Source organism: Chelonoidis abingdonii, chromosome 2 (assembly GCF_003597395.2).
Source record: "Chelonoidis abingdonii isolate Lonesome George chromosome 2, CheloAbing_2.0, whole genome shotgun sequence".
NCBI lineage: Eukaryota > Metazoa > Chordata > Testudines > Testudinidae > Chelonoidis > Chelonoidis abingdonii.
In genome coordinates this window covers 108,074,372-108,084,777 of record NC_133770.1, presented here as the reverse complement: position 1 = coordinate 108,084,777, position 10,406 = coordinate 108,074,372, and the positions used below count along the sequence as shown (strand labels likewise).

The 10,406-nt window shown below is 39.3% G+C and overlaps 1 protein-coding gene across 2 annotated transcripts in view; it reads right to left on the bottom strand.

The window, feature by feature from the left end:
- Nucleotides 1–276: 276 nt before the first annotated feature.
- UPP1 (uridine phosphorylase 1) overlaps nt 277–10,406 on the bottom strand; it is a 20,228-nt gene continuing 10,098 nt past the window's right edge. For both annotated transcript variants that reach the window (XM_032796823.2, XM_032796822.2), the window contains 6 exons: nt 9,434–9,551; nt 7,708–7,866; nt 6,705–6,819; nt 5,171–5,380; nt 3,436–3,582; nt 277–2,102 (listed from right to left, as the gene is read on the bottom strand). In XM_032796823.2, coding sequence (XP_032652714.1) covers nt 1,963–2,102; nt 3,436–3,582; nt 5,171–5,380; nt 6,705–6,819; nt 7,708–7,866; nt 9,434–9,551 — 889 coding nt within the window. In that variant the 3' untranslated portion in view covers nt 277–1,962. The remainder of the gene's footprint in view (nt 2,103–3,435; nt 3,583–5,170; nt 5,381–6,704; nt 6,820–7,707; nt 7,867–9,433; nt 9,552–10,406) is intronic.

Sequence of the window (10,406 nt, the reverse complement as noted above, 5' to 3'; positions counted from 1 at the left end):
TGGAGGTGAAGGTAAGTTAAGAAGAAAGGTGATGACTGTGAAATAATCAGGAGAGAGAGAACCTGTCCCCAATCCTGAGTAGTGTATATCTCCTGTGAGTGCCTTCAGTTCTCACATGATTAATTTAAACTATGGGACTTAAAAACATGCTTAAGTGCTTTGCTGAATATATATGGATTTAAGCACATATTAAGCACAAAGTTACGTACAAATTGCTTTGTTTAATCATGGCTTGGAAGCTGAGGAATGGTGTGGAAATTCAGTCCCAGACTTAAGCATTTCATGATTTTTTTACTGAGATGAGAATAATGCAGTTTACTCAAAGATTACTAAATATGAAACACAGTAAGGATTTACAGTACACCTTGTTTTTGCCAGATCACTTGTGTGAAATGAGTATAAAAGGTAGTGATAAGTATTTACATGGCATTTTGAGGCAATGAATTTAGCTCTTCTTTTGAAGCTAGTTTTAATGTTTGGCTTTGCAAATACTTAACATATTCTTCTTGCTAGAATGAATAAATAAAGCTTTTTTTATATATTACTATTGTCTAATCCTGCACATTAGGGCTAATTTCTTATACAATAACTCCTCACTTAACATTGTTTGTTTAGTTGTTACGTTGCTGATCAATTAGAGAACATGCTTATTTAAAGTTGCACAATGCTTCCTTATAATGTTTTTTGGCAGCCACCTGCTTTGTCCAGTGCTTGTAGAAAGAGCAGCCTGCTTGGTACCAGGGTGGAACCAGGGTTGACCGGCAGCCCCCCTAGCAGCTCTGCTAAGTTAGTCTGCTGGGCGGCTGCTGCAGAGGGATCAATTGCCGGGCAGTTCAGCTGTCCCTCCACCCACTGCAATGTGCTTCTCCTGCCCTATCCCTTGGAGCTGCTCCTAGGAGCCTCCTGCTTGCCGTGCATGGGGAGGAAGCAAGGTGCTAATGTCAGGGTGTCCCCCTCCCCCTGCTCCCATACCCCATTTCCACAGAACAGGGGACACACCACAGGGCTCAGGAAGCTTGCTGGCAGCAGCTGCTGTCTCAACTTGCTGATCTACTTTAAGAGGCAATGTACTTAGAATGGGGTCAGCGTACTTAAAGGGTCAATGCACGACTGTCCCACTCACAAACATTGTGTGTCTCTGTCTCTCCCTCTCTCTCTCGCGCGCACACACACACACAGTGTGTCTCTGTCTCTGTCATGCTGTGTCTCCTCCCTCCATTCCTGCTGCCTTGTAAAGTGTGAGGTTACATTAACAATGAGTTAACCCTTGAGGGCTCAGCTCAGTGCTAGTTCATCATTTAGCAGTAAGGCATTCCCTGGGAAATATCCCTCCCTCTTCCACCCTGTGACTCCACCACCTCAACCAAGCTTCACAATCATCATTGCTATATACAGTATTAAGTTTTTTGTTTAAAACTTATACTGTGTGTGTGCGTGTTCCTGAAAAATGTTACACCAACCAAATAGGTTCCAAGGAAAAAATTTTCACCAGACAAAAGACATTGTGTGTGTGTGTGTGTGTATGTATGTGTATGTATGTATATATACACATACATATAAATGTGTCTTTTGTCTGGCAAAAAAAATTTCCCTGGAGCCTAACCCCACCTATTTACATTAATTCGTACAGGGAAACTGGATTTGCTTAACATTGTTTCATTTAAAGCAGCATTTTTCAGGAACATAACTACGAAGTTAAGTGAGGAGTTACTGTATACAGAAAAGTGTAAAACCGTATGTCCTCTAATATAATATAAATAAGGTAAATCTTCATTTAAAATTATTCAGCATGTTCTGCTACTGAAACATACAGCTACTAATGATTAGCTTTTGTGCATTTTGGTTGGTGTAAGCTATCCTGAGGTAAAAAAGAGCTTTTATAGGCATTTATAGTTATGAGCATTATTTCAAGTCAGACGAAATACTAGCTTTCTGCTAATAATCAGCAAAGGGGTGAGTACATCACACTTTCCCAAGGCACTTCTTAATGAAGTGTCCCACTAATTTCTGCGGTCTCTGCTGATACTCCACAAGCACATCATGTGAGCTGCTAATCTGATCCCCTTCAAGTCGATTCAGAAGTGTGACACACACCACAGCAGCTAGAGATAAAAGAAATAGTGTTTGTTAGAAATGACATTTACGTAACTTTCACAGTGAGAAAGCGTGAGAGTATCTTCTACTTGTACACCCCCATTTGAGGTATCAAAACAGACAGGAGGAGAGAAATCCAAGGAAACTAATAGTTTCAGTGATGGGTTTGAGCAGTTCGCAGTGGAAATCATACCTTATAATAAATAACTAAATTAAGTACCTATCTCACTGTAGATGTTGTTTTTAAAATTACTAATAGTTGGAAGCAAACTATCAAGCTATTAATAAAGCTGATGGAGCTGCTCCAACCTATGGTCACATTCAGAACATTCATGGTCATTGTATGATTAGAACCTTTTCTGAATCGGATTTTTTTTTCAAGACGTCTGATTCGTAAAATTGCATCAGAGAATAAGGGTATGTCTACACAGCAAACACTGTGCGTGGGCTAACCTACTTGAGCTAGCTTGAATCCAACTACTGTGGGTAATAATAGTGATGAAGAGAGCAGGTGCAGTGTGGGCTTCCCAAGGAGAGAAAAAATGGGAGTAAAAGAGGTAATAAACTCCTCACAACAAGTTATGCTCTCATATCTCAAACCAGTTAGAAAAGGAAGACTTTAAAAGCAGCAAAGAGTCATGTGGCACCTTATAGACTAACAGACATATTAGAGCATGAGGGAGACTTTGTGACCGTAGAACATGGACATAGCAAATGGGAGAGTAACATAAATGACTACTCTAAAGTTGTACCAGATCAACTTTTCTTAGGTCACCTACGTAAACATTAACTACCTCATAACTAAAGTTCACAAGAGTGCATACTTCTTAAATTGGGAACCCCATTATTCACCAGGCAACTAAAAATCCTTCTTAATTGTTTCAGAATTTCAAATAAAAATCTAATTACTCTCTTGATATTTCATTTTGATATGCAAGTAAAGAAAGCGAGTATAGTTTCATGTATATAGAGGCTACCTGACTGATTAAAGTTACTGCAGTTTCCTATCTGACTTTAAGGCAGCTACAATAGTACCTTCAGATACTTTGGTACTTGCATGACTGCTTCTCAGTGCAAGGCAAGGGCTGGAATAGCTACTAATGAGGACTAAACTGGATCAGAGCTGTGTGAGGGGGTTTACATAGACCTGGCATACATACACTGCAAAGTTCTAGCGAATAAAACTTAACAGCATCTATAAATATTTATAATCATATATGCAAATAGTGCAGTATCATAGCTTTACACTGCAATGAATGTATTGCTTTGAAACTCTGTACACTGTATGTTTTCTGAAACACAGATGATTCAGTCTAAATAAAATGCCATATATCCAATTACCTCTGACACCACTAAGATTACAAAGAGCAGCAAAAACTGAAGATTCCATCTCAATGTTTCGGACTCCAGCATCATAAGCTGCCTTCAAATACTGCAGTTTCTCTTCTTCAACATATAAACAGATTGCACCATCCAGACGGGCTTGGCCTGTAACGCATATAAATATAGATTGTTTTTTGGTACTGATGAAAGTACAGGGGACAGTTTCAGTCTCTAAGGGACACAAGATTATTACAATTTCTAATATACCCTTCCTAATTTTTATCACTGCAGTAAGCTGAGTTTTCACTTAAAAGGCACTCTATAAACATAATTTATTAGTTATTATTTGAATTTAGGATCAGAGTAAGTAGATATGAAAAGACCAACTAAAATCAGTGGTTCTCAGACTTTTGTACTGGTGACCACTTTCACATAGCAAGTCTCTGTGTGTGACCCCCCTTTTAAATTAAAAACACTTTTTTACATATTTAACACCATTATAAATGCTGGAGGCAAAGTGGGGTTTGGGATGGAGACCGACAGCTCGCAACCCCCCATGTAATAACCTTGCAACACCTGGAGGGGTCCCAACCCCCAGTTTGAGAACCCCTGAACTAAATTATCCAACTCATAAACAGGAAAATGTAGGCTATAGTCCCTCAGATGAATTAAGTATCAGATTTTAATTGTGACATTTCCTCTCTGTTACTTTGACGTATTGAATACTTTTGAGTTTAACAGTCCCCTAAAAAAGCATGCAGATCTTCTAATGCCTTTCTGATCCAGAGAGGGGAGGAACAATCTCATCCCTTTTGATGCTTAGAAGACTTTTTAACATAAGGAGAAATCAAGAGTTTTGTAAAATCGGACATTATTGGTGCCTATTTTTAGGAAAGAGTTAGCTTATTCTAGCTCTTTGGGGCTTCCCCAAAGAGCTAGATTTTTTTATTAAGCAGTGTTAGATTGCATACAGCCAAAATAAACTTTACAGTTCTCACATATTGACATTATTCTACTTGAGATCTGCCTTAAGCACTACTAGAACCATGGATTGTGTTCCCTCCAAGCAAAGCCCTTCTTGCAGTATATCCAGCCACAACTAGAGGCAAAAGTGCCAGATATTTGGGGAGAACGCTTGTTCTCAAGATTTCCAGCTCAGTTTGTAGACCTGGGAGGTTCAGAGAAACATCTGAAATTGTGGATGCTTATCTAAATCAATCCCAAATTTAAATATGTGATGTTTGCCCATCCCAAATGTGGCACTATTGATGTAACATACAATTAATGGTTAATTAAGGATGAATCAGCAACTCTTTCCAGGGCTGCTTACCGAAAATTTCTTCTAGACACATGAATAATTAAAAGAAAAAACCAGCCAATAACTCTCCTTATCCAATTCCACAGGGCACTAACAGTGATTATAGCAACTCCACTAAATAAATACCTTGATAATTCAGTAATCAAAAGACATACAATTTATCAGCTGTCAGTCATTGCCAACTCTTTTTTTAGATAATCACTGGGGGGGGACATCACAAAATTACACCATAATATAGCAAAGGGCTTAAATACATGCTTAAATTTAAGCATGTGAGCTGTAGTTTCATTTAGATCAACCTGAATACTCATCTCATTAAAGCTAAGCACATATTTAAGTGCTTTGCTGGATTGGGGCCTAAATCCCCTAATCCAGTTTTATTTGCATATGTTACTGTTTACTAATTTACTTCTATTGTTCTATTGCTAGCTTTACCTTCATAGAAATCCAAAGTGCACATAGTATTTCCAATTACTGTATTGAATTCATTTATCTCCTTACTGCACTGCATCAATTCCTTAGCTAGTTGGTCATCAAGGTTGGTACTGCGAATTACAGTCTTTCCCAGGATAACCTGTTCAAACTGAGGCTTGAAGGTAGCATCTACTGATTGACTGGTTATTACCACTGAGCCTGGCTCCAGACCTGTTGTAAAAAAAAAAATACATATAGTGAGCTGTTCGGCCTCTCTGATCGTAAGTAAACAAGGTACATTATAGCCCAAACCTGCTCCTACTGAAATCAATGAGAGTTGCCATTAAATTCAATAGGAGAAGTATTAGGATCTATGTGCATGTTTGTAGTTTATTATTCCAAATACTTTAAAATAACTCTCTAGAGGAGACACAGTATTCTGCTACTTAAAAAGGTATTTACACAAAGGACAACACAAAGGGCTATAAAGTATTCTTAATGGTCTGACAAATCCAAACTGTTAAGGAAATGTTTCACACAGGGCACGAATGAGCTTTTCTCCAGCTTGCTGCAGATCTCTTCACTCAAGCACATCTTCCTGTCTGGGGAGTGAGATGTCGCCTTTTATTGTAAAATTATATAAATCAAAGATTTTTTTTTTATCTGATGGGTAATTAAGTCTAAGGAAAAATAAGAGTTCTATGTATGACTGAAAACCTGAACATTCTCTCTCTCTCTGTCATGATCCAGAATTATGAACTAAGGTGTGAAAGATAGGAACTCACGTGTCCTATAGCAGAATTAAGATGCACTCACTGGGACTGTACCAGTATTTTAAAGATGATCTTAAAACCCTAAAAAGGTGTGCGTTTTTTAAAATATTGGACTTGCATTCTTTTTCACTTCTCTATGATGCCCTGAAAGGAATTTCTTCTGTTTTTCTTAATATTAGAACAAACAGGAATGTCAATTTCGGTGCTCCCTTATTTGGATGGAGGACTTCTCTGGGATGTATAATGTTAGCTCTGACACCTTAATTTAAAAGGTATTATTGCTGAATCTTGAATCTAGTCCCCCTTTATTCAAAATCTTTAGTTATTTGAACCAAATAGATATTAACAAAAACAAGCAAAAATTTTACACAGACTGATTAAAACTCCCTTTCAGTTGTTCAGCTTTCACTCTCTTAACTCTTGTGTCACCATTTCACTAGTTCTCCAGTCATCAGAGAAATATTCAGGCTAGACAGGAACAGAATTGTTAATGTAAAAACCAAGCAAAATATTTTTTTTAAAAGTCTTCAAGATTTATTTATATGCCATAAAGAAGGAAAAGAGGAAACAAATCCAATTTATTTTCCTTTGCAAGTCACTTTTTAACTTCTGCTTTATCTATTTAAATATTCACCAAATCGTCATGAGCATTAATTAATTTGTAAAGTCCTCTGAAAATGAAATAAGTGTTAGACATTATCATTATTATGCCTCTGTTTTATAAACCTTTAACTACAGAGATGCTTTAATTTCAAGAAAAGAGAAATATGAAGGGGAAATACCTATTCCACCAGAGGTGCCAATGCGAATAATGGTTACGTTGGAACACTTGGAGTGATATAACAGCTTGATCAGCTCATGTAACATGATTGCGATAGAGGGAATGCCCATACCATGCTGAAATGAAATCAGACAGTCACACTGAACATTAATATACATTATTAACAGACAAGTCGGGAATTGGAGCAGATCTCTTTAATGAATTACTATGAAAAATACATGCAAAAGTATTCTTGTACAAACGTAACCTATGGGGCAGGGCAGAAGTTTATTGTGGTCAATGGAAAGACTTCTATTGACTTCAATGGACTTTGGATCAGGTCCAGTGTTCCCTAATACCCTGGGTTATGTTAATTTTAAAAATGTTATATTTTCTATATTCTAAACCTGAGTCCCATTCTAATCTTTTACAGTTACATGCCCTCACAAAGCTTCTACATGGGCCAAGAGCAATGTTCATGCTAGTTCTTAATGATCTGAAATACTGGTGATTCTAGCTGAGCTAAAATCTTACAAAAGGCAGAGGCTGTGGTATAGTCACAAAGTTCACAAGCCTGAATCTGCTCCCGCTTACATCATGATGTGACACTTCACACCTTGAGGGGAAGAGAGCACAATAAGGCCACAGTTGTGGAGCTGATGCTATGGGCTAGAGTGGGTTTTCAAAAGTGCTTTTGGGTACGTCCACACTGCAATAAAAAAACACTGGCATTGACTCTTGGAGCTGGGCCAACTGATTCGAGCTCATAGGACTTTGACTGCAGGGCTAAAAATTGCAGTGTAGACCTTCTGGCTTTAAAAAAAATATGCATTCATGTCCCATTTAAGATATGATTAAATTGTTGATTCAGTTGCAACTACTGCATTGTATATTGAAAAACATTCTGTTCTACTTCAGGACCACTCAGACCAAAAATCAAGGACTAGGCCTTGTCCTTTTCTTTAGAAGCACCAGCAAATAGAATTCCTCTCTCTACCCCCCGCCTCTTAATGCTTAATACTTACACTGACTGATAACACGGGTCCTACTTTGTACATTGCATAACGGTCAGTTCCGGCACAGATGTTGGGATAGTCAGCACCGACACTCCCAAGTCCAAGCTCTTCAGCTATGTAGGTGATAAAAGCTTTCATCCGTGACGGGCTTCCTCCAACACACACAAACTAGCATGGACAGAATTCAACAAACCACATCAGTTATGCAGCTGACCACATGATGCAGCATATTCCAGAACAAGGAAAGGTAAAGACGATAATGCAAAAGGTTTAATCAGAATTATTCCCAACTACATTATTTTTATTATTACACTCCTTGTAGAGGTCTGTAAAGATAAATGTTTGAAAATAAGGCTTAACGTGGTCTCAGAAGTTCTCTGCCATTGCCAGACAATGGAATTTCATTAGTATAGTACAAAATGTAGAACTAGGGTTGCATATATTTAAAATGGCGTTTTGTATTGGGGTGTGTTTTTAATAACAGGTGCCAGAGGCAGAGTGGATGTAAAGGAGAAATTATCTGAATATACCAAGGGAGGGAGGGCTCCTTAACTATACTGGCATATAGAGAACTAGCTAGGAATGAACCCTGAGGCTGAGATAGCACTTCCCAGCTGGAATTGCCAAACCCAAGAGTTCAAACAGCAAGCCTAAATAATACCATGAGATTTATTTTTAATCCAGTATCCACATAGAATCCATTTCCAGGGCACATACACTGTAACACAGTGGCGGGCAACTTGCAGCCTGCAGGCCGCATGTAATCCATCAGGATAATCTGCTGGCAGGCCGTGACACAGTGTTTACATTGACCATCCGCAGGCACGACTGCCCACAGCTACCAGTGGCTGTGGTTTACCGTTCTTAGCCAATGGGTGCTGTAGAAAGTGGTGTGGGCCACAGGGACATGCTGGCCGCCACTTCCCACAACTCCCATTGGCCAAGAACAGCAAACCGTGGCCACTGAGAGCTGCAGGCGGCCATGCGTGTGGACAGTCAATGTAAACGCTGTCTCGTCGTCCGCCAGTAGACTACCCTGACAGGCCACAGGTTGCCCACCACTGCTGTAACACTTTTGCTAGTAGCATTGTATCCTAAAAAGGCAGTTAATGTTAGCTCTCACAAATTTAATTTTGACAGTTAATGTATAAAATATACCTTAAAAATAGGACTTGCAAATAAGGCACTTTCTGTCACCTCAGGAGTGTTATTTCGGGTATGGGGTTTTTGTTTTTAGTGGAATGGGCAACTCATCTCACTTCATATAAACCTTGTACAAGAAGCTACCACTGTAGATGCAAAAGCAGGAGAAAATACTAGTGTACTCAGTAAATGCAATATGGGCCAAAGTCTGCAGTACCCACTCAGTCCTTACCCATATAAAACTTCAGCTAGGATGCTAAGACCTTGAACTGGCTCCCACTGAAATGAGTGAAAGTTTGGTATTGACTTCAGTGGGAACAGGGAAAGGCCTCACCAGGGAGATTTGCCTGGCTGAAGCCTGAGTAGGGACTGCAGACTTTGGCCCAATATTCACAAAAGGACACTGGCAGCTCTGGTAAACCTAAAAATTGTACGATGATGCCAGGTTCCCACTGAGAAGGTCTTACCTTCTTTCCATGCATTTCTCAAACTGATTCATGCCGCTGTCTTTAATTTCATCCTGGACACAATTAAATTTTAGTGGGAGTTGCATGACATTTTTAAACTTCCAGAATGAAATCAAAGTTCTTACCTTGACATCTCCAAACAAGGCAGGAAAATCATGAGTGCCAGTCCCAAGAGCAAAATGGTACAGGATATCATCTTTCATTTTCTCAAGATGAGGGTTGGAGAGATGAATTAAGTTATCTCTGTCATGGAAGTGGAAAATACATATTAAACTCCAAAAAAATATGTTAAAAGAACATTACTAAGGTTGTAAAAGTCTAGAGCTCAAAAGTTAGAAAAAGCCAGAATTAAGGTTTCCTGTGCACTTTTAACTCAACTCTTTGTGTGTATGCATTATGAGACAGTATTTAATGACATGATCACATACTGTTTTTTTCAAATAGACCCTCTGCCTCATTCAGTGCACAGGATGCACTGTGCTCATTAAATGAGCAGCTATTCAATATTTTGTTTTATCCTCGTTGTTCAGTGTGTGGTCCCAGGCCTTATTTACTGCACAATATTCAAACTTTGTTCAAGGTATCTGTAAACACTCAGCACTTCTGCAAATCAGACCTCAGCATCTCAAAATGGGCACCCAGAAAATGAAGAACAATTAGTGACCATCTATGAAAAGTTTAGTTTAAGTGACTTGCCCGCTATAGCACTGGAACTTTGTGGCATAGAAACCTTAACAGGAGACTGTCCTGTGTCTTCCTGCAACCCCCTTACTCATTTACCTCTGTGATGGGGCAAGGCCAGATGGCTACAGTAAAGTACTGAGAAACAGGTATGTTAGCCTATTGGCATCCCAGGGGTGGGCGGGCGAAGCCCGTCCACTTCTAAAGGACCTCCCCCCAGCCTAAGGGGAGGATCCACAGGGCTAGAATACCAAATAATTATGGTCGGACAGACGAATGAAAAAAACAGGATCGAGGAGTGAGTCAATAGGGCTAATAAGGAACGGATGGGAGCGAGCAGAGAACCCCGGACAAGCAGCCCATGCTCTCTAAAGGCATCAGGGAGCCAGTGGACGCCGCCGATCAGAGGAACTCGCC